The sequence below is a fragment of the Atractosteus spatula genome, chromosome 3 (assembly GCF_055471065.1).
Source record: "Atractosteus spatula isolate fAtrSpa1 chromosome 3, fAtrSpa1.hap1, whole genome shotgun sequence".
Taxonomy (NCBI): domain Eukaryota; kingdom Metazoa; phylum Chordata; class Actinopteri; order Semionotiformes; family Lepisosteidae; genus Atractosteus; species Atractosteus spatula.
Window position 1 is genome coordinate 27,292,140 of NC_142708.1, and position 25,313 is coordinate 27,317,452.

Genomic DNA, 25,313 nt, shown 5'->3' on the forward strand with positions numbered 1-25,313 from the left:
ATGTTCAAATAAACCAAAGCTTCAGAAATTGTCTGTACTGGATTTAAATTAGATTATGTCATAATCTGTGTTTGATTTACATTTCTTTTATTTCTGCCAGGACATGAACACCTCACAGAGGTAGCACCACTTACCTTGAACATAAAAAGAACATAATATATGTTACAAATGAGAGGGAGAATGGGCTGCTCTTTAAAACTGCATTCACTGAAAACCCTGATCGCTCTATAAGTTCTATATAAAAGGGGTAAAACAAGGTTTTAACAAGAAATATCTTTCATCATACACTGTTGCCATAAACAGCTTCTTACAACTCACAATCAGAAGAAACATAAAATTACTTCTAGGTGAGATTTAAAAATTGCTTTGTTTGATGCAATAGGCATTCATTTTCTAGAATCTAGTTACCATTGCAGTGGGTATCTTACACAAATGCAAAAATAGGGATTTTGCAGGAGCACTCTATGTGAAGTACATTGTTTTCACAGAAACAAAAAGCTGTGTACTGCCTTGAATTTGAACTCATAACCTTCCTGCTCCAGAGACCTAACCACTTCACCTCATTACTGCCTTCTGTCTACAGCACTACCTACCTGCATGTTGACTCTTTCAATGACACAGGAAATCACATGGAGGACTTGCATTTTGGTGTCACATTCTGTCACTTGCTGAAGCAGCTGGAAAAGCAGGCTGAAAATGGACTCCAGGTACTACAAATTAGGAAACATAAGCCTTGATGAAATTTTAAATGAGATTTTTTAAATGAAAATTTAAAATGAAATGAAAATATGAAAATGAACATTTTTTAAATGAAATTTTAAATGATGAAATTTAAGAATGAAATCAGAGATATTCAAAGCAAAATTGAGCAGGCTGAGAGAGACAGACTGATTAACAGACTTATATTTAATTCATATAAAATTAAATTAAAAATGCTATCTGTAGGTCCCTTTCAAGACATAGGTGTTTATGCTGACTATTTCGTCTAGACAATGTGGGGAAGCAATGCAAAAAAGCAAACACTGTTAAAATATAGTTAAAAGTACAGAATATTATGTTATAATTGTACAATGCACTGGTGAGAAAATGAAGAATTACATGTACAATTTTAGTCACCATGATACAAAAACTACAGTGGTGTGAAAAAGTGTTTGCCCCCTTCCTGATTTCTTATTTTTTTGCATGTTTGTCACACTGAAATGTTTCAGATCATCAAACAAATTGAAATATTAGACAAAGATAACACAAGTAAACACAAAATGCAGTTTTTAAATGAAGGTTTTTATTATGAAGGGAAAAAAAATCCAAACCTACATGGCCCTGTGTGAAAAAGTGATTGCCCCCCTTGTTAAAACATAAATCAACTGTGGTTTATCACATCTTTGGAAAGCTGAGTTCAATTTCTCTAGCCACACCCAGACCAGATTACTGCCACACCTGTTCTCAATCAAGAAATCACTTAAATAGGACCTGCCTGACAAAGTGAAGTAGACCAAAAGATCCTCAAAAGCTAGACATCATGCTGCGATCCAAACAAATTCAGGAACAAATGAGAAACAGAGTAATTGAGATTTATCAGTCTGGAAAAGGTTATAAAGCCATTTCTAAAGCTTTAGGACTCCAGCGAACCACAGTGAGAGCCATTATCCACAAATGGCGAAAACATGGAACAGTGGTGAACCTTCCCAGGAGTGGCCGGCCAACCAAAATTACCCCAAGAGCGCAGCGACGACTCATCCAGGAGGTCACAAAAAACCCCACAACAACATCCAAAGAACTGCAGGCTTCACTTGCCTCAGTTAAGGTCAGTGTTCATGACTCCACCATAAGAAAGAGACTGGGCAAAAATGGCCTGCATGGCAGAGTTCCAAGATGAAAACCACTGCTGAGCAAAAAGAACATAAAGGCTCGTCTCAGTTTTGCCAGAAAACATCTTGATGATCCCCAAGACTTTTGGGAAAATACTCTGTGGACTGACGAGACAAAAGTTGAACTTTGTGGAAGGTGTGTGTCCCATTACATCTGGCGTAAAAGTAACACAGCATTTCAGAAAAGGAACATCATACCAACAGTAAAATATGGTGGTGGTAGTGTGATGGTCTGGGGCTGTTTTGCTGCTTCAGGACCTAGAAGACTTGCTGTGGTAAATGGAACCATGAATTCTGCTGTCTACCAAAAAATCCTGAAGGAGAATGTCCGGCCATCTGTTCATGACCTCAAGCTGAAGCGCACTTGGGTTCTGGAGCAGGACAATGATCCAAAACACACCAGCAAGTCCACCTCTGAATGGCTTAAGAAAAACAAAATGAAGACTTTGGAGTGGCCTAGTCAAAGTCCTGACCTGAATCCAATTAAGATGTTGTAGCATGACCCTAAAAAAGCGGTTAAGGCTCGAAAACCCTCCAATGTGGCTGAATTACAACAATTCTGCAAAGATGAGTGGGCCAAAATTCCTCCACAGCGCTGTAAAAGACTCATTGCCAGTTATCGCAAACGCTCGATTGCAGTTGTTGCTGCTAAGGGTGGCCCAACCAGTTATTAGGTTTAGGGGGCAATCACTTTTTCACACAGGGCCATGTAGGTTTGGATTTTTTTTTCCCTTAATAATAAAAACCTTCATTTAAAAACTGTATTTTGTGTTTACTTGTGTTATCTTTGTCTAATATTTCAATTTGTTTGATGATCTGAAACATTTCAGTGTGACAAACATGCAAAAAAATAAGAAATCAGGAAGGGGGCAAACACTTTTTCACACCACTGTATATTTTTCCTCTGTAATCAGTCCAATGAAGAGCCAACAGTCACATTCCCAAACTCAAAGGAATGTCCTAACAAGCTAAAAAGGAATCTTTGTAGTCTTGAACACAGGGATATGAGAAAACCTAATTAATGTACACAAAGTTCTCACACGCACTAAAGTCAAAGCAGTGGATTTCGTCAGATTCAACACTAAAACATGAATGAGAGGACACAATCAGAAACTGTAAGGAAGGTGTATTTAAAACTGAACACGAGGCATTTGACACAAAGGATTGTGGTCATTTGTAACAAGCTACCCAGCCATGCTGTCGAAGTCGATACCAAAGCTTTTTTCAAGAAATGCCAAGACAAGTTGCTCAGATTATTTAGCTTCCAGCAACCAAACAGGCCAGATAGTCCAAATTACCCCTCTCAATCTTATGTTCCATATGCTCCTGTGGTGCAGGAATAAACCTTAATTATTCATCAGTCTTGTTCTGCCATAAGCATACTTCTGAGATTAATTCTCCCTCTGGTTTCTAAGCTTTAGTTCTTAGAAATGTGTTACTGCAGATCATATAAGCAAATGTAGGCTCAATAAAATGTTAGCTATAGATTCTTTAAAGGTTATTTTTATAAATGGTCCATTAATATAGAGAAGTACTCTTTTGGGTTTCGGAAGAGCAAAGCAGATCTGATTAATTTAGAAATTCTTTACAATTTATTCTTTAACTTTTAAATAAAGAAACTACTATTTTTTTTTACTTATGCACGTCTACCTAAAATTTTATGTTAGATGCTTACACTTACCGGTAAAAACTGTTCCGTTCTAAATTCAAAGTCATCAACAGGTAATCCGAGGTAAAGGAATTTATACTCAGATTTGCAAAACAGCCAGCCAGCACAGAGGACAGAGCCATCCTAATTAATCCCTGTACAATGTACACTACATCCAATTGTTTTTTTACATATACATGGTTATGTAATATTAATTCATAATTAAGCGCAACTGGGTTGACATTCACTTGACAACTCTCTGCTGTGTATTGTCTAGTTCTAAACCCGCTATGATGTTTGCAAATCCGTACATGTGAAATAGATAGTTGAAAGAAAACTATCATGCTTATTTTGTAAGACATAGTAATAACAGTCGATGGTGTAAGACATGATAAACTGATTCTATAGTATATGTACATAATTAAGAATAAAGGCAACGTCACCACATACAAAATCCGTTTTCATAATTTACAGCACTCAAGTCTCAATCTTACAGTATCATTACAGCAGTACCCTTGGGGAAAATGCAGGGAAGCAAAAAATGTGTTTTTTTTTCTTTTCTTTCTTTTATCAACTGCAGTCTACGTTGAAAACACAAGTAGAAAGGATATCAAGCTTCAGTGTTGTAGCAGTCTCAATGCGGACCTGTAAAACAAACAGAAATGGTACAAAACGCAATTATAAACGTCATCTAAAACATATTTTGCTTTTCCTGATAGCGTATATTTTTGAGGATAGGAAAGAGTTTTAGTAAAGAAGGCATTAAATGAAGGCATAATATGAGGCCAACCACTTCTCCCTGCCAAGCAAACAGATGGTTAATGCTTGGCAAATGGCACCCGTCGCTCATGTCCAAGAGTAATGCTGCCCTAGAAGTGCAGTGTGACACCATCCTGAGTGACTTCAACTTGCAATGAAGCATGAGGCACCATGATTCTCCCAACTCCCCAATAACTGTTGGTTTTGATAAAGCTTTCTGACTTCTTTAAGCCTGCAATCTGTTCTTTCAAAAGCTAAATACATTTCAATTGTAACAGGACAAGAAGAAAGACTAAAACAGGGCACAAAAGGTCCAATAAAAAGTTGTAAATCCCTTCCTGCAGACCCTTGTCCCGTGTCAGCAGGTGAACCAGGAAAGACCCATGCGCTACTATATTAAATATCTCCCCATATTAGAAAGGAAAAAAATAGGAAAACAGCCTAGGACTCAAAGCTGTGCAGAAATAAAAACCAAGATCTGGGAATGCTAACCAACAATGATGCCCTTTCCACTGCATATTTAAAATATCAATTTAAGGTATATTTTGCAGAGATGATGAGCTGAGTAGTTAATTAATTAATACAGTTTAAAGTTAATTTTAAATTATGTCTTAGATAGTAAAAATATTCACTCAGTTTTAGCTAGGTAATAGATCGGAATTACTGATCTCATCCACATGATGTGTGAGCATGTACTGTAAATGCCCTTTACAAAGACAAGGATAAAAAAGGTATTAAACCTACTCATATATTCTCAGTCCTATCATGTATGTTTGAGAAAAAAAACTGCTACTTAAAATGTGTGCATCTAAATACTGTAAGCACTTGCAGGATTTGTATTTCACTGTTTTATTTGTTAGTTTTCATTGCCAGTCCCTTGTTATGGATATGAGTGTCTAATCCTGTCTCTTTTCATGCATATGAGTTGCTAATCTATTCAGACATTGCTATAGTCCTAGATCCATCAGTACAGACTTTTCACACAATTCAAGCAACTGGACAAAGTTACTCGTCTTAGAAGAGCGTGCTATACAGGCACCTTTCTTTTTACTATTCAACTGCAGAACAACTATTCATATTTAACTGCAAAAAGCAGCGACGTGTTAAAATGGTGCGCATGTTTACCTGCTCTGTTATTACATATAATACAAAAGCACATCAATTACAAAAAGAATCCAACACCTTGATGGAAAAGGGTAATTTAATGAAAAGGCTGATAAAAATCCCCCATATACAATAACAAATACTGGCTTACCGCAATACCTGCTTGCAAACGAGGTTGCTGCTCAAGAAGATTTCATTTTAAAAGAAGATACTGAAAGTTGAACTTTCAAAGCTTATAAAATACAACACCTCTGGATTATTTTAACAATCAGGACATGTTATCCGTCTATACTGAACTTGTATTAGCTGATTTAAAAAATGCACTAAAATAATTAAGAACAATTCACAAAATTTGAGAAGAATTAATTTTCATCTGATATGTGAGTTACTCTAAGCAGACTACTTGGAAAACTAAAGATGCAGAAGCTAACTAGAAGCAGATGTGACACTGACATAGGTTTCATGGCCACAAATAATCATGCAGCCAGCACAGCGATAGCTCCAAGCTTTCAGCTCTTGTCTTTAATAGTAGTTAAATCCTTTTTAAGTTATGTACCTGATTCGGCAAACTGGAGATGTCAAACGTGAATAAAAAATGCAAACGGCTAGAATGTTTTCTTGCAACATTTTCAACCAGAATTTATTTATTTTACATAACATTTGTCATGTGCCAATGGAACTACAACAAAGCAGCTGTGATTTGTTTTGTTAATTTTAGCATTATGAAGCTCCTAAATCTCCTTGGGAGTACTACCATGTTGAATGTTGAAGGCCCAGGCCCTGAGGTGTGGCTGCCTGATAATTGAGAAGAGCAGTTTCAGTACCCCCAGCGAGTGGAATTCCATGTAAGGGAAGGGAGCTGTTAAACTGTTGTACTCTCCACAGTATTCGCCACTCCTCTGAGGGTAATTAGATGGCTCAGGCTGGCACTGTCACAACATGTGGTAGTTGAACAGAGTGACTTGTGAAATTATTGTACTGATAAACAGCTCCAATGACTATGATAGTACAAGTCTTCAGATTTTAAATACTGCTTCAAACAGTAGTTTGTTCTATTGAAGCTTAATCATAGGAGTTTGGCATACAGTGCCTTCTAACCTCTTGATTTTTCTGAACACTAAATTAACAATAAAGTTTATAAAGTTCTGTGAATAAAGTGTTTGCCCTCTTTCAGATTTTGAGCATGTTTGCATGTTTTTGCCACTAAACATTATCGGAGCTTCGTGTGGGTCCTAATGCTATATAAAGGGTGTCCGAGTGACCACATACTGTAACACCATAGCTTGGGGCATGTTTTATTTATTTAATCATCCTACATCTGATGTCACTGTGTGAAAAATTTAACACCACACTAATTCAATCAATTCAATGAAAGGGATAACTAGGGACAGCTTTTTGAATACTTCATTAAACAGTCAGGACCGATGTGGGCCAACCTTGCTCTATATAAAACTCACAGGCTCTGGCTCTCATCATTACAGCGAAAGTTCTTGCACAACGGTTTGATTGAAACTTCCAGTGTAGCATGCAGACCATCAGGCAGAAAAAAAAGCCAAAAAAAAGCTCAGAAAACAAGAGCAAGCACCATTAATATTCCATATAACCTCTTCAGTACATTATTACAGTGCATGAGAATCATACACCTGCACTGTACAGAGCACAAGGTGCATTTTGTTTGTCTGTATGGTAAAAAAAAATAAGAGTGAAATAAGTACAAAATACAAGCAGATGAAGAATTTCCACTTTTACCAAAATCTCTTGATTTATATTCAGGCATCCAAAAAAGAATAATGCCCCTGGTCTCTAATATAATTTTACACTTTAAATTTTGACCTATCCAATCTGCACCTATCCCAAAATTTGATTGCTTCATTGCATTTGCAAGGAAAACTAATTTACCAGGCTATACTGTATTATTGTGTGGCAATGAGTCTGAATGTGTAGAGGGATTTCTGAAAAAGAGGTCGACCGCTATCCACATTCTCAAGAGCAGGCAGTGATAAGAGCGCAGAAATAAGACGACAGACACATTTATTTAAAATAATTCTTGATTCCAGTGTACTGAAACTTACTATACCTTTCCTTTTAGACACTGGGCTAATTCCAATGGTCTATCATACATCAACAGATCTACAGTTTCAGCAGCATTCATTTTATTTACTTCTTTTTGGGAAAGAAAGGGTACAAATCCATACATTACTGCAAATGGGTAAATAAGACAAAAGCAAGCTCGGTGTATTTCAGAAAGGACATATTTCCCCCAGGAGGAATCTAAACAAGATTACATTATATTCCAATGAATACCATGACCTTGTCAAAGATGCACACTTGACAAAAAATCCCTTGGGGTTATTCCAGTTGCTCAGTTAACACTGCTACACTTAAAAAAAGAATTGACAAAACACATGCACCCAACCAGCTGTCAGTCCAGTCATTAATAAGCACTGACATATTACAGTCAAGCCTGAACTAAACAGCCAATTTCAGTCCTTCGCTGAATATGCATTATTTTCACAAGCTAGAAGGTAAAATTCCAGCTAAATGAATGCAGTGTGTATTGTAGTAAATAAGACAGGGGGAAAATGCAGTCTTCATAAGTGTTAGCAGTCGGGTGTTGTAGTGTAAGGGTTTGGTTGGTTGCGATGCCTAACCACAAGAATTAAATGGTTATGTCAACAGGTTAGATAGAGAAATCGGGGCAAATGGGTGCACAAGGTTTAGCTCCAAAGGTTAGGAGCTCTGGTCTTTTCTCCCCTATGGTTAGTATGTAGGTGTAGCTCAGCTGTGGATGTGTCGGAGAGCAGGATAGGGTAATGGTTACCATCCCTGGCCAAACAGGATCAGGCAAGGAGGTTTTCACTGCTATTAGCAGTGATTAATCAGGTCAAGGTTATCCTGGGTTAAAGGTTAAGTTAAGAGCAAAGGAGAGAGATAAGGTTAGTTTGCTCTTCCCCAGAAGGGGCTAGGCTAAAACAGTTTACATAACTGAGAAAGAATTTGGGTCGTAGGGTTTCCACACCCTATGGTGAACATGGAAGGGAAGACTGCTCCCTTCACGTGTAGTTCCCTTGAGGGTTCCCTTGTCCCACGGGTCAGGTGTTTGCCAAGCCTGCAGTGTGTAAGCCCCTGGGTTGTAAAGAGGTGGTTGCTGGCGAATCAAACCTGATGATCTGTCACCTGGAGAAAGAAGCCCTGGTCTCTGCAGGTTACTGAGATTTTCCCTGAGAGGGGAACCATGGTTACCAATACTGTCTGTTTTAGACAACGGACAGATGCGTATGGCTACGGTATTGGTTATATGGTTTACGATTATAGGCTAATGGTTATGGTTCACAGTTTGTTCACAGGTAGCTGGTGTGTGTTCTCCTGAGCATGGTTATAAAGTGTGGTGTACAGTCTCTGTCTTATGGTTGTCTGGTTTACTAACTATAGTCTCTCCAGAGCAGCGAAACAGGACAGGTCAGCACAAACGCCACAGCTTAAATATACATGACTGGGAAAGCGTGAATGGCTGGTTTATGGGTTGTTATGGTGCTCACACCAGTGACGAGCAGAGACTTGCTACAATGAGTTCCAACAAACTTCCATTGTTACATTTTCATAGGATTTTTTTTTTTTATTTTCCTGGTCACAAAAAACATTGACAAAATATGCTAAACCTCAGAAACTCAGTAGTGTAGCTCTTCAGGTTACCCAGAATAACACTATAATACAATCTTTTTTGTTAGTACCTTTTTTCAACCAGTTTTTATAACACTCATTTTTTCTGTTGTAAAACAAAATGAAACTACACTGTAAGTGGAAATAAACAATGTTATATTATATTGCTGCAGAATTTACATTGTTTAACACATATCAAGAGACATAAGTTTAAAATTAGGGATCTGAGGGAAGTTGTATAAAAAAGAGGGCTTTCATTTTAATATTCTTTCCCTCCACAGCAGTAATATAGTGTAGCCTGGAGACATATAAATATTCTAACTCAATTGTCCCTAATCCATAATAATGAAGCCAGCTCTATAACTCAATTTAATACAATAGATGTTGTTATAAGTTAGATTTAGATAAATTTGAAATTAATTTAGTTTTAAATACGGTCATAAAGAGTACACTTGAGAGAGAAATTATATTAAATGTACAAAATCAATTAGTGATTATAGAAAGTTCATGTTTCACTTCAATGAAATAACAGATTTTGAATTGCACCAATACCAGCAATTGTATAGATATAAAGGGAGGCTTCCATTTTCCTACATGAACAAAAGTTGTTTCACAACTACAGTTCCATAAACCACAGTATTACTTTTATGATAAATGGCACTCAAATGTCAAGATTTAAAGAGTTCAGGTCTTACTACTTTTCTTGAAGTGTAAACTAAAAAGTTTTAAAAAAACCAAGAACAGTGCAAACATGTCAAATACTGAGCACCAAGCAGCTAGCATTGCAAAAGCAATGTAGAAGAAAAAAAAATCTTAAAAATTCCTGTAAAAAAACCTTTTTACAGATTAGACATTAGTCTCATAACACCTGCTGCATAACTGTTCTTTCTGCTGCCCATAACACTGTATCACTCAAGTCACACATCCTGTTACAGTAATGAAATTCTACCTCAAAAGTCAGTCTAGCAACAGAAAATTCATCAGCCAAGAAGAATTTACTAGAAAATTAAGACATATTCAATGAACAGTAAAACTGGTTGGTATAGCCTCATGACTATAGTACACTGACTTAATTCTATGCTTCCGAAAATATGAATACAGTTCTGATCTCCATTTAAATCATTCATAACCACTGCACTCAAAATTATTCATAAAAAAACAAGAAGCCACATCTTTCAAAGACAGCTATGAACTTAGTAGGCATGTAACAGCTACATTCCATTTTTTTTCTTTTTTGGATGCTGTCTTCCCCTGTAGATCCAAGCTTCTTGATGAAAACAGGAGTCTGTTAAGTCTTTACCCATGAAAGCATGGCACTCAAGTAATTTGTTTCTGTGTTCAGTCTGAATCACAAACAAGATGACTTCCAGAACATGCTAGAAGGTTCCGAAGGCTTTGTCAAATTGCCAATTGAAATACGTGCAATTATATATTGTGCTTATTCTACTGCTGCAGATACATACTGTGATAAGCCAGGCAGAGAAGTGAACAACTGAGTCATCAACTGAATTGACACCACAGTTGACACCCCTACTCTTCCCAACACAAACTCTTTTAGTTAATCAAGGGGATGAGTCACATTGAAAGTTAAATAAGTGTGAATACATGGCAATTATTCCTCAACAAACTCAGTATGAGATTCAAGAAATAAAATGTTACTTTTACTAGTGAAATGTCAGAAATTGAGATGAGCGGCAGTATACAAAGGTCACTGCCCTGAGCACAACACTTGCTCTGGGAGAAGCATAAACAGTCCTATGAAATGGAATACATGTCTGCTATTTATTTTTACTTGACTTACCCTCAGGTAGCTGTCATAGTTCTTTAGAGTATCTCTATACAATGCACTCATCAACATGACACTCAACTGCTTTGACTATGTTCAAGAGACTGAGCATCAAAAGATCAAAAATTACTGCATGATGCCATTGAACAGCCTGGTCTGTAAGTATTATTACACAGCAGTTGCAATGCCCAGTGTTGGCATTAAAACCTGGCCACTCACTGAAACTGAAGTAGCAACACATGAGCTTTTTGTCTTTTACAGAGGTGAACACAAGTTAAATACTGTTTTGCAATATTAATTAAAATAATTAAGTTACAGACTTCATCTTTAGACAAATACTACAGGTAAAAAAAGAACTGACTAGCGAACACTTCAAAGTGAAGTTTCTTAAGTAAAAATAAGAAATGTTAATCTTCAGTCTAAATTAGAGAGTTTCTTAATTTCATATTAAGCTTTAAACCCCTTATAAACTGCACTTACTACACTTATATTCCAAGTGTCATTTATAAAAAGGAATTATGTAACAAAATACAGAAGTTCATGGATGTTAGTTATTCAGCAGAAGCCCTTATCCAGGGTGACTTAGAATACACAAACTAAATTTACAGCAATAATTATGTCTATTCAACAAGTTTACAAAACAAGATGTAGGCCAATGCCATGTGGAACAGCAACATAAGTCTTCTAAAACCCAAGTCCACAAGATACAATCTATACAAGGACACATTTTTGTCACATTAAATATTTGTACAATTCACATTACACTCACCATAAAAATAAATCGTACCTTACACTGTACTTACACCACCAAAGATTTAACTTGATAGGTAGCTTCAAATAATATGCATCATTGCATTTTCACAACTGATCAAGTATTACGTCTGCATGTTTTCACTATGCACATCCAGAACTTTTTTGAAACTAAAGCCCTCTCATTCACAAAATATATTCCGGATGCATTTTCATAGACTGTGGTTCAAAGCAGCTTGGGTCTTACTTTCCATTCAATCCAGAAAACTTTAAATAAAGTGGAAACTTTCTCTTTTCTGACAAGTTCTCAAAGCAGCAAAGGAAGGAAGGCAGTTCATGTAAACTGACTCGTCGGTGACAGAGTGAAAGGAAAAAAACCACACACTCTGGTACGAAAACTGATTTTTAAGAGAGTTTAAATTTAGATCTGGCGGGATCAGGGTGACTGTCAAAAAAGTGATAACAGCAGGATTCTCCCAGAAGCCCCAGCAAAACTAAATTAACGTATACATTTATATAAAAAATGAAATCACATACTTTTAAAAAATATATATTAAAAATTGTACCATACACACTCTGCCCTCCTTATGTTATATGGAATATTTTAATGACAGGATATTTATAAATAGTTGTTGAGCATTCAGAAACTACAATAACGCATCAGCCAAATAAAACACCAATTATACAGTAACTTATTTTTTTTTTACATTCCAACAGCCCTGTCAAAGACCAGACCAGAATAAGCGCGTCCTAAAACTACCCTGAAGAGTGCTGTACTATGGGAAAGAAGGCTTACGTAAGCTCCCTTGCAGGAGAAGTGATAGCTAGGTCACATACCTATGGTACAATCTAAAGACTACAGCAGACCTAATGGCTAATGTGTCAATTCATTACAACCTCAAGGCTTTACTTGCAGTGGTTTGCGGACGCATAAAAAACACCAAATGGAAGCATGCTTCAATTGTCCCAGTTCCCTTTGGTCATGGGAGAATTTGAATGGAATATACATTGTGACATGCTATGGCTGCACCACTCTTTAATATGTTGGTAGGACTGTGATGGAGAGCTGTGGGCACTAAATAAGGAATGGTTTTAGCACTGAGCACTAATTTAGGTGACAAACAAATACGTTTTAACACAAATCCTTAGCTTGTTTTCATTAGTTTGTAGTATGTGAAAGAATGAACAGGAAAGGGAATTAGACCAGATTTCCCAAAACCAATGCCCCAGCATGTTGATCAGGGTCCCAGTGTCATCCTTCACTGAGACACTAAGCCAAGACCCTTCCTACTTAGTCATTAGATTTCAATGTTTGTAAGGGAACTATGAGATAGTTTCTCACTCCTCCATCTGATCTACAATGTACTGGAGCCACAGGCACACAATGGCAGCCCTGTGACATCCTGATAGGCACTGCAGTGCAGGATGAAATGAGACCTCCTGCTAAATGCGAAGACCCTTGGAATCCCTATGAGATGAAAAGCGCAATAGAAAAGCAAGGGATTGTTATAATTATTACAATACTACTGAAGAACCAGAATAGAAGTCTTTGGATGATAACACTTTTCTTAAGCTGTAGCATTTCCCAGTTCCATTTAATACATAACATAGCTTTGGCTGCAAACTATAAGAAATGCTGAAAAAAAAAAACAACCTATAATCATGACAGCCTTTCAAAAAAATCACAGTTCATCAAAAGTAAAACACAGAAGCACGAACCCTTCAATATCTTTCCTCAAACCTTTCATCACTCTTTGTAAAAAAAAATGTTTTCTCCGACACCAAGACTGATTATTGTATAAGACTGAAAGATAATTACAACCCTTAAATCTATCAACCCAGCATGACTCTATGACAGGTCACCGTCTCAGTCCACTCTTTAAAATTAAGCTTTGAATTGCAGAGACACAATTATTGGACTTTTAGTTAAAAAGTGGTAAAAGAGACAGAGATCAAAGAAAAATAAATTATCTCAAACTGCACCAGTTTAATGCCACCAATCACACACTCCTGTCATTTCATATTCCTCACAGTGGAAGTACAAAAATTGAAGACACTGCCTGAGAGAGCTGCGCATCCAGACTACAACAGTCTTAATTCATGATCCACTGCTCTGAAAAATAGGACTGAAATGTAGACCCTTACACTTTCTTTATTGAACTTCATTCAGTGTACTCCCCAAGAGATAAGTCATCTGTCTTGGGAGGCAAGGCTGAAAGCTCTGAAGATTTAATTAAGAAATTAAAAACTAAATGGCCTTTGCAGACATCCAGCAAACCTTTGCACAAAGATAAACATTCCTGGAGCTGAAGACTGAAAAGGGTTTGCATCTGTATCAGTGCCTCTGAAGAGGAGTTCCTGATTTGCAACTTGAGGATTGGGCACTGTTTTCATTTGATATAATGGGTACAGCCAGAAGACTAATACAATTAATACTAATAGAAATGTTTTGTTTGTTTAAAAAGTATAGTTTCTCCTAAGAATGTAAAAATAACCACTCTCTCTAAACAGGAACTGTATTTAAAGTATCAATGTGTCAATGTGTCAACTATTAGTTATTTTAAATATCTCAGTATTTAACCCTTCTTTCAATGTGGAAACTACAAACTGGAAATTAAAGGAGAAACCTATAGTTCTATAGTTGTACTGTTGCATCATATACACAAATGTAATTCATTGGTAGCCATTACTTAAAATGGAATCCTTCTGTGATTGTTCAAACCACCATAATAAGGAAAAGCAAAAGAATAACTCAGTATATGTGAATGTAAGTTTGTTTAAAAAATGTTAATATCAGTAATCTTAGCTCTTGCTGTTAAAAGAAGTCTGTTCTGTGCAATATTATTAAAGCTCTGCAGACTGACCTGGGTCAAATACAAAGCAAAGCCTCATTCTAACTGTCAGAAGGCTGCCAGGTTGACAGAAGAGTATCCGCAATAATTCCCAGCACAGACAGCAGGTAAACGGTGATGAGACAGAGACAGATCAGTTTGCCTTTGGGTGCTGTTTGTGGTCTGAATACAGTGTTGCAGAAAGATAGTGAAATCAGGGATTTCACAACATTCTTTAACATTTAATCAGGGATTTCACAAAATCCTTAAATGTTTCAGTAAAAACACTATATCCTTGCGTTTTTAGAACTCCCTCGGTTTCACACAGCTACTTTACAACTTTAATGCAGTACATATGTGAACACCATTGTGAAAAAAATAGGTGTTTTCTCTATAATGTACATTATATGCATAATTCAGATTACATTTAATTTATTTTCTTAAATTAACAGAGCCCATAACTCTCAAACATTATGGACAGTTTCCGGATAATACAGCTGAAAATTACAGAGCCATCTTCTGGTGATCTGGGCGTATAGCACACATTTTCTAGGGAGAGTGGGATTAGAATTACAAACAGGTTTCCACAGCAATGTCACGGATAGTTCACATGACACTGAAGTTGAGGACACACCTTTAAAGATCTAAAGGTAATGAGAAAACCTGAATTATTAAAAGTAACCTCTGAATATTATTATAAATACAATACTGTTTTTAATGATTATGATATAAAAACTAAGTATAATGTTCTTTCAGTTGTTTCGAAAGCAAGACCGAGACAATGTTCTCATTGCATATTGTTGTTTTGCACAAAAAATGCAAGTCAAATGCAAGAACACTGCAAAAATAACAGCATCAATGGGGAACAAGGAAAAAACCTGCCAAGCAGAAAAAGAGAATTCTGCCATTAAATCAAAAAAGAACTAAAATTAAGTTTGCTGAAATGATCTAAACATAAAAGAAATCATTTGGACAGCTGCTTAAATTATATTCATGAATGTCATACTTTTTGAATGCACTGTAGAGGAAATAAGTTCAAGTCAACTGTATTGTTAAATAGTCTTATCATTATCTACTTTCATGTGAAATATCTCGTAAAAAGTATGGATCATTGCCAAGAACATTTCTGAAAGCAAAAACTACAAGAACAAAATTAGTTCTCATTCACAGTTATAACATTAAAATACATTTTTTTAAGGTTTGCTGAGTACCTTCAAAGTTAGTCACTGTGGAATATCAAGGTTTACCCACATCACTTCTAATATGAGATTCAGAATTACATGGTTTTGTTTTTGCATTACTATATTGTTTTCTTAGTTGTCAATATTCTTTAAAAAAGGAAAAAATGGGTATATCAACAAAAAAAAAAAACTCACCACAAGATCAGGATCCTGCATCAAATTCAGAATGGCTTCATATAACTGGGGTCTTAATTCAGACTTAAATTTCACAGAAATCCATTGTCCAATCAGCCAAATCACCCTTCTTCGTATGAGCTTGTATCTGGAAATCGGGAAACGAACATTTAAACTGAGAAATACTTCAGCAAAGCATTAATACAGAATATATTACTTTAAAAAATACTTATTTAATAGATTAAATATTACATTATCTTAGGCAAAATAAATGTAGCTCTGATACTAAATATCTATTTCGACGAACATTCTGCAAACTCAAACAGGCAATTACTACATCAGTATTTTGCATTCAAATAACATACGTCATGTTCCATCCATACGTTTTCTAAATGCTTTTTCCAACACAAGGCCGCAGGGGAGCTGGAGCTAATCCCGGCAAGCAACAGGCACGAGTCAGGACACAACTGTGATAGGACGCCAGTCCATCGCAGGGGCAGACACAGACAGACACATTCACACGAGGGAAAAAAGTTCCCAAATGCCAACTAACCTACCAGTATGTCTTTGGATGGGATGAGCCTGGAGCACCTGGAGGAAACTCACACAAACATGGGGAGCACCACAGGAATTGAAGGCAGGGCCCCATGCATCACCATGCTACCCATAAGTTATACAGTCAATATATTCAATAAGGCAAATAGGTCCTTAGTTTCCCCATTTCATAGTTTATGAGTACTTTTTCTGACACACATTAACTTAATTAGATAAGCATATTGCCTTCAAGCCGAACTGTACCCACACTGAACATGTACTTCATTGTTCACCAAAGTATTTAACATTTTGTAAACTGTAATGCTTTACTTCTTTAGTTTATTTTGTTCTCCTGTGATTCATTTCTTTTCAAGAATTTACCTGTGTGGATTAAAGCTTAGCTAAACATTCAGAATACAGATCAACTCTGTACTCAGGACGTTTCATAATTGCTTTGTTGCAGAAACATCCTGATTTTGAAATCTTTGTTGAAAACTTAATTTGGCACTTCTATTTAAGGAAAACATTGTTATCTTTTTGTTATCAAGAAAAAAAGTTGATAAGAGAAGAATTTCAGCTTTTAAAGCTGTTGCCAAATCTCAGATGTACAGGACAGGCATTTTATCTTTCATCAATGAAATCACTAAAGAAAAGTCACTTCCAAAACAGACAGACTTCATCATCTGACAAGTTCTGTAATGAGAAAGTGCCAGGCTTCGTGACAGGACAAGACTACATTTGTACCCAGCCAGCAGCTATATCACCCTGCAGCTCTCAACTGGCCACCCACTGAAGCTAAGCAGGGTTAAGCCTGGTCAGTACCTGGATGTGAGACCTCCTGGGAAGCTGTGGTTGCTGCTGGAAGTGGTGTTAGTGGGACAAGTGAGGGGCGCCCACCCTGCAGTCTGTGTGGGTCCTAATGTCCCAGTATAGTAACAAGGACACTATAGTGGGCGCCGTCTTTTGGATGAGACGTTAAACCGAGGTCCTGACTCTCAGTGGTCATTAAAGATCCCCGGGCATTTCTCGAGAAGAGCAGGGAGTTATCCCGGTGTCTGGGCCAAATTTTTCCCTTTGGCCTTTACTGTGGACTCCAGATTGTCTCCATGTATGATTGGCTTGCACTTGCCATGCGATGGACTGGAGCCCCGTCCAGGGTGTACCCTGCCTTGCGCTCGTTGCTTTCCGGGTAGGCTCTCCGTGACACCGTAGATGGTATAAAGTGGTTTGGTAAATGACATGCCATTTGTACCCAATTCTAGACCACATTTTGCTTTCAAAAATGACACTTCAAACTTATATATGGCTTCTTAGACATAAAACTAGAAAATTAAAATAAAAAAAATTACCCAGAAAATTACCACCTTTCAACCCCCTGTTGTACTTTTTGATACAAGCGATTTAATTTCCAGAAATTAAGCTATTCAGAGAAACAAACAGTAAAAAGAAATGACAGGCAAATCATAAGAAAAAGAATTATGCATTATGCATTTGCTTAACAAATACTTTTATCTGCTCAAAGGGTACTCGTGAACAAAAAGAAAAAAAAGTACTGAATCTGCTAACTATGGCAAATAGTGGAAAACAGGAACTTTTCACTCTCTCAATCAGTCTGTCAGTAGTAAACCTGATTTGAATACTGCTTTCCACTTCATTCAGAGGGTACTTTGAAAGTGTTAGCCTTGAAACCTTGAAATCTAGTAGTTCACACTGAGCCTTTGGCTTCTGTCACATATTAATAAGCTGTGCCCCACTAAGGATAGCAAGGTCACCGCTCATATCACACAAAGGAGATTTGGCTCTTCCTCGAACAGAAAGGGTGTTGCACTGAGTGTAAAATGTAGTCCTGGGATTACAGAGGCCTGTCAGGGACCTCTTAAAGACAAAACAGCGAAAGAATCCTCAAGACTTTCATCAGCAAACTGAGTCAATTCTTCCTAACAGCTTTTCACACCTAGTTCATGTGTGTGTTCATTCACATCAGAGTGTGAAAATGGCCAAGTGTGAAACACCTAAAACTTCCATTTACATTAGAATGCAGACCAAACAAAGAAACTAGGGTTCACATAACCACAGAAAAAGTGGTTCCGTTCATTTGAGCAGTGGCCAACAGAATTAAGAATTCACATTTTAGCTTAACATACAACAAAGAGGAGGTAATTTATTGTCCACTGTCCACTACATAAAGAAAGTTACATAACAATACACCATAATAATGCGTCTTATCACTGTTACATTAAGTTTAAACTCAGTATGGAATAGGTTTGCCCCATACACTTGCTTATCATATCACCAAAAACTCCACATCCCTCATATTTTCCAAGTTCCTTAGACCTGCTCAACATGTAAAGTCACAATATTGTTATAATTGTCATTAATATCAGTATAATCATAGTAATAGAAAGAATGATAATAATAGCAACAACAGCAAAATATTAAAGAGACAATATTTGACTATTACTAGTAATATTTTACAGGTTGGGGGGGGGTAAATGATGTAGCATCACTGTGCCCAGGAAGCAGATGTTTGTTTGTTTTGATTTTTCCCCCCTGCAAACAATTAACAGAGCAATCAAGCTATCTCCATAGCTTTCAGTTCCAAAATATGTTTCACTTTTATACTGCACTCAACCCCCCATGCTGAAAGTGAACATCGCCACAAATACAATTTATGCCAACCATACAATGTAGCTAAAATAACTAGCAGTTAAGCGTGGTACAGGTTATGTATCAAAATATAAATATTGCCTTTTAAAGAACAAAATACAGAATGAAAGTATTTTTCCAAACCAATAAAATACTAGGAAAATAAAATGTATACTCATTAGAAATAACTTTAATAATGTAAGGCTATTTGCTCAACTGCAAATCACCATTAAAATACCTATTACCGAGTCTCTTCCTACAAGTCTAACAGCTACATAATGCCTTCCGGGATATCTTAAGACTCTGAGGTGCTCAACAAGTACTTATTAAACTACTTATTGACAGGAACACTAAACCCCCTGCATAGAGAATGCGAAAGGTATATATCAAAGAGAATTAAATCCTACTCTGTCTGGATGTGCCCCATATTTAGGAAATGAAAAAACAAGTTTTTTTTTACACTTTAAAAATACATATACAGTAGATAGAAATTTCCTGATAGAATGCCTCCAAACTGACCAAATGGGAAAAGATCCTGCAATATAAAATGCATTTCTGTTAATCCTATATAGTAAAAAGTAATTAAAATGTGACCATTCATGTGGCAAAATGAAAAGTCAGTTTTGACAGAGCACAAGCTGCAGTGTCATAACAAAAGGAGAATTTCTGAGCTCAGAGGCCACAGAAAAGGCACTGCACTAAAATCATATGCCAGGGTTAAGAATCTTTAACATTGATGAAATAAGCATTACAGAAATTCCTGTAATGTTGATGGAAACATATTTCATTTTTATTCAGGTTCAGAGATGTTAAAACTGGCACTCCATTTTTGACCAGCATACGGATTCTGATACTTATGCTCTGCTAACTGTAACAGTGGTAAATGCAAGCAGAAATAAACGTGCTGCTACATAAATTCAGATGACTAGACTCCGCGAAAACAGCAAGCTGTTCTGGTGACTGTTTGCATTCTTATTGTTCATAAATGACAAAGGACATGAAATAGAAACAAAACACGCAGTATAGTTCAGCTTTCATGATATACTCGGCTACCTCACTGAACTATCGATTAAGAGGTACTATTGTGAGAGAAAGTTGAGAACTTCAGGACTTTTAAAAAAATGATAATAAAGACTCATTTAAGCACTGTTGATGTTTCAAAAATAATAAAAATTGCTATCGCATGAAGCAAAGCCAAAAACTGTGTTAACACACTCATACACTTGCCTATTAAGCTTCCAGTGAAAGGGTACAGATTTATGTTTGTTTATGGGAATGAGACAATTAATTTTAATTAAAAATTAATTTACTTTAAATTTCCTAAAATGACTTAAACATTCCACTAAACATGGATGAGATGCATATACTGTATAAGATGTGCTGATAATTACCACTCAACAGCAAACCTTGAAGCTTGAAGAATAATCTCACCTAACAAAATTAGAAACAGAGTTTTAATTACTTATTAAATTAATTTCTGACACACAAACAAATTATATTTTCTTATTTCTTTTTATATCTCTTGCAATTTTCTAGGTCCATTATACATGATTACTTATGACAGACACCATTCCAGTGATGGCTACACTCTTAATGATGGTTTTAAAAAAATCCGGAAGGTACCAAACAAAACCCTTGTTTCAAATGTTCCAGGCGGAATCTACTGCACTTCTACATTCCTCTACTTCTCCTACTGCACAATGAACCTGTGTGTAAGAACATAACAAGAGAAAATATATACTCCATGAATGTGCAGCTCAGCTATCAAAGTAAGAAAATAAAATAATGGCCACTGTGCCCTGTACCTTGGTTTTATTCACAAAAGTTAGACTGTTATAAACATCTGTTAGAAAAGGAGCAATATGGGCTATGGAGATGCCTGGTTGCTTAGTAAAGGCTTTAGTATAATTTTATATGATATTCAACTTACACCTATGCATGTTTGTATTTTTAAGGTTACAGTAGTTACTCCCTCGCAGAATTATAACCAGGCACATACAGTAGCAGCACCAGGGCTAGTTATCAAGCATACACCTTTGTAAATCTCAGGATGTGCTTTTCTCTGTTTGGAAAGTACTAATGGTGCTCTCCTATAGGAGCCAAGCAGAAGTCCAGAATTTTTGTGGTAAGCTGTATTCTGCACAACATTGTAACCAGTAACAGAAAGCATGAAGAGGACATGGAAGTAACTGGGATGAAAAAGAGAGTGATAAACAACCTGAGTCAGCACAACAACCCTGGCAAGCTGAAGCTGGGAGGTGAAACTGTGTTATCAAATCATTCAACATTTTCTTTCATAAGGGATTTTTTAATAAATTTCCAAAAGCTCTAACTCTCCGTCACTAAATTTTGTTATTGTATTTTTATCATGCTCCTTGGTATCAGGCTGCATACTATAGTAGCCACGTCAAAAGAATGCCAAGGGTTTCTAACTATGGTGTCTGTAAGTATAAGTCCTTCACACAATGTGGACATGTGCAGCTTCTTTTACCGATTATGAAATAACGAGTTTGGTAAATTAGTCTTCAACTTCACATACATTGCAGCCTCATTTGAATCACACATCACGTGGCTTTAAGCACAACAACCTTTTTTTTTTTAGTAAATAGGGTTTTCTGAAATAAGTCTTCTAAAGAGCTCACTTTAACTCACTGAACCCTTTCACCTCAAGTGTGAAATGTGATAAGAATCTATACATGAAAAGGCACTGCATGCCCTGAAAACATGCACAAAGAAAGACCAATAAACCACCCTCCATTCAATATAAGACTCAGACCTAATGTAATGTGATGACGGGACCCCAACTATAGTAATGTAATCAACACCAAAACATCAGAAACCTGTGTGATATAGAAAAACGGCATATTCTATAGAATTCCATGGAAGAGCAAAAGTGCAAAAAGGAAATCCCAAAATGTTTACAGAGGTCTGCATATTAAAGGATCACCCTTTGCCACCACACCATTAATGTCAAAACCTTTAGTTAGATGGATGTCAATGACAATATTACTACATGTATGACTGGAGGAATGCTTATGACGTGGCTACTTAAGATCATTCATTGTAACAAAAATGTCAAACACCATCAATGTCAAAGCTAAAACCTTTATATTTAATCTACCTACTGTTCATCAGATATTTTGCAAGAATTATTAGTTTCCTGAAAGAAATATGCACTATAAAAGTGATAAGAAGAAGCCCAGCATTGTAACTTTGAAATATTACTAATAAAATGCTAATTTTAAAGGTTTTACTTGGGAATCTTTCTCAACAAACAACTGTGACATAGGGAGTTACAAGTTATAAGACACTTCTTGATGTAAGTGCACAGCTAGGCAATTTCAAAGAGCCTACTGCATGAAGTAGATACACAGCTTAGTACACTGTCAGAGCATTAAAAGCTGTGGGAGATGGTCATGCTTTTAATTTTTGCTGTATGCTCCAGGGCAATGAATCCTTCTTAAGTGTCCTACTTCCTTTGATATATTAGCAAGATGCTTCGTATTTTTATACTGAGGACCTGAATTAATTATACCTCATTTTTCTGGACCAAATGAATATTATAGCAATTAGGCCTGAGGTTCATAAGAGCTCTATTAATGCTATGAACACTTCAGTGTTTTTTTTATGTTGTTGATGTTTCCCTTCTCTACTCCCAGGCTGCTAGAACATCTCTAAAATCTGTTCCTGTCAATATCTGCTTAAGGCAAAAAGAAGTCATGCATGCACTTATGTACACTGAAAGACAGAGATGAAAATACTTGGCACAGCACGGGCTGTGAAACCACCATCCATGGAAATAAACTGACACTTGAGGAAACAAACAATCTGACTAACACATTTGAACAGGACAAATCAAACAAAATTCTTGACCAAATGACGAAAAAAACCCAACAGATTTTCTCTTTGGTCATCTGATTGTATGGTTATGTTTTATTGGCAGGAGGAATGAATGCAGCCAGTTAAACTTAGTCCCAAGAAGAAAGTGACTAAAAACTAAACTTCAGATTGCCCAGAGGTTACTGCTGTGGACTCATCACAGGACCCAGACAATGATGAGAGGTACTAGAGAGCCGCCGACAGAACATAGTATGGCACAACTGATCACTGTCTGCTGTAGGCAGGGCCGTCTCAAGGGGTGGGGGGGCCTGAACCGGCCAGCGCCCTCCCCAATCCCCAGTCCTATTTCAAAACACATAAAAATATAAATACATACACATTTAAAATTTTAATTAAGCAACACACAAAACTCTTATTTTAACTCAAGATTAAATCTAAAGTTAGTGGGAGAGCAGGTGCTTTATTCAGAACTGGAGGCGTGTCCCGCGCTATGTCACAGGCCATCAGTTGCCAGCTAAAAGTGACTGCGGCAGAACTAAACTAGCTTGGAAAAAGTTAGCCGGTGGAAAAATGGCAAGCACAAGCAGGGATAGGGACAAATTTAAAAAAATAGACCAACCTATATAGGGTGCGAGAAAAGAAAAAGGAAGCAGAAGAGAGAGGATGCAAATGTGGCACTTCAAAGGTCTTTGGAAACGTTCTTTGTAAAAACCAGGAGCAAAAAAGAAACAGACATGGGTGGTGATCTCGACGACAACAAGGATGTTAGATTTGAAACACCCGAAGGTGTTGATAGCATTAGCAACAATGGTGATTAGTAGTTATGTTCAGTTCTGTATGTCCGTTTGCGCAGGCCAGTTAGGTACCACTAACAAAGGACATGGGACAGCTTTGATATTGACCAAGTTCTACCAATACGCTGTAATTGCTGTGTAATGAGTCAGCATAAATGTAGCAAACTTCTGACATCATGAAGTTAAGCAGAGTTTCAGATGAAAGAAGTGTGCCCATTCATTCTTTCTACCAAAGATACACCTGCCAATATCTTACATGCCAACTGCCAGTTGTTTGCTCAGACACAATTTTGAATTGTATGTAAATATTTCTGAAATTTTTTGCAGTTTCTGTGTAATTACTATTCCTCTTATTTTGGTACTAATTGTAAACAATACTGATCTACTAACAATACCAGAATTTAGAACACTGATATAAATCACATGGTACACTAGTCCTAACACAGACCCCTGTGGGACACCACTAATTAAGTCCCAATTCTATCCATTAACCAGCTCTCAATTATTCAAAGGCACGTATCTCTACTGCCTGTAATTTGTGAATTAATCTTTTATAAGAATTTTAATATAGCTTTCCCAAAAATCCATCATAATATAAATGCTCAGTTTGTACCCTTAACTGCAATGGCTTTCTCAAAGAACATCTACTTGTTACAAATTAACCTCTAGTTTTGTTCTAATTGTTACCATAACCTTACATATCACAGAAGTAAGACTTTGTTTCTATAATTGCTGGGTTCACAACTCTTCCATTTTATAAATCAGAAATACTGTACATTAGTAATTTTCTAGTGAAAGGTTACAACTTGTCTTGAGTGACTATAGCAAGATATTTGTTACTGGCTGAGGGAAAACATCTCCTGTTTCCTCAAATACAATTGGAAGGACACCATTGGGCCCGGAAGATTTCTTCTAAGTGCTTCAAGTACTGTACCACTTTGCAATTATTTAATATAAAATTTTGTCTATCTTCAGACCAAGGCATGTTATTGATTTTTTTTCTTGGTAGGAACCAGGGTAAAATATCAAATTTAGTAGTTATTTCATTCCACTCCTTAACAGTTCAGTAATGCTTAAATATTTTATTTCCTTATGAACGAAAAAGGAACTAACATTATTAACAAAAAAACATATGCCATTCTAATCAAAACTAATGGAAAATGAATCAATAAACAGAATCCAAAAATAGAATTAAAAAAAGATTTATTCATTATACTTTCTGTGAATACTAGAAAGATAATATATTTTCCAAAGATCAATAAAAGAATAGCAGTATGTGTACAATTGTATCCTTGACAAGGTACTTCACTCAAATTAGTCCAGTATGAGCCCTCTGTACAAATGGGTCTGAGGATCATCACTGTATATGAAAATATTTGTTCTCAAAGGACTTGCCTGGTATAACAAACAAAAAATTAACAAAAAAAATATAAATAGGGATATGAAAAAAGTACAGATTCCTTTTTTATAATGGTAATTTATTCGCTAGTTTAATTTGGGAAAATCTTATTTCATCTTAGAGATTATAAGAAATTAATTCTTACAAGTCATCCCACAAATTATGTTTAAAAACATGTGTCGGCAGTGTTACGACCCCAAGTGTCTAGGGGTAAAGGGGTGTAACATTTAGGATAATTCTTTTGGAAGCAGGGGGGTTTTGGTGAGGGACTAGGAAGCGTGATAACAAGGGTAAGGATCTAGAGTGGTGCCAAAGGAAAAAAAATAAACAAAATGGAGC

General features: G+C 36.4%; 1 protein-coding gene across 1 annotated transcript in view; it reads right to left on the minus strand.

The window, feature by feature from the left end:
- ipo11 (importin 11) overlaps positions 1-25,313 on the minus strand; it is a 269,401-nt gene that overhangs the window by 150,415 nt on the left and 93,673 nt on the right. The window contains exons 16-19 of the mRNA XM_088911299.1: positions 15,783-15,909; positions 4,128-4,161; positions 3,550-3,590; positions 594-710 (exon numbers count right to left, since the gene is read on the minus strand). Coding sequence (XP_088767425.1) covers positions 594-710; positions 3,550-3,590; positions 4,128-4,161; positions 15,783-15,909 — 319 coding nt within the window. The remainder of the gene's footprint in view (positions 1-593; positions 711-3,549; positions 3,591-4,127; positions 4,162-15,782; positions 15,910-25,313) is intronic.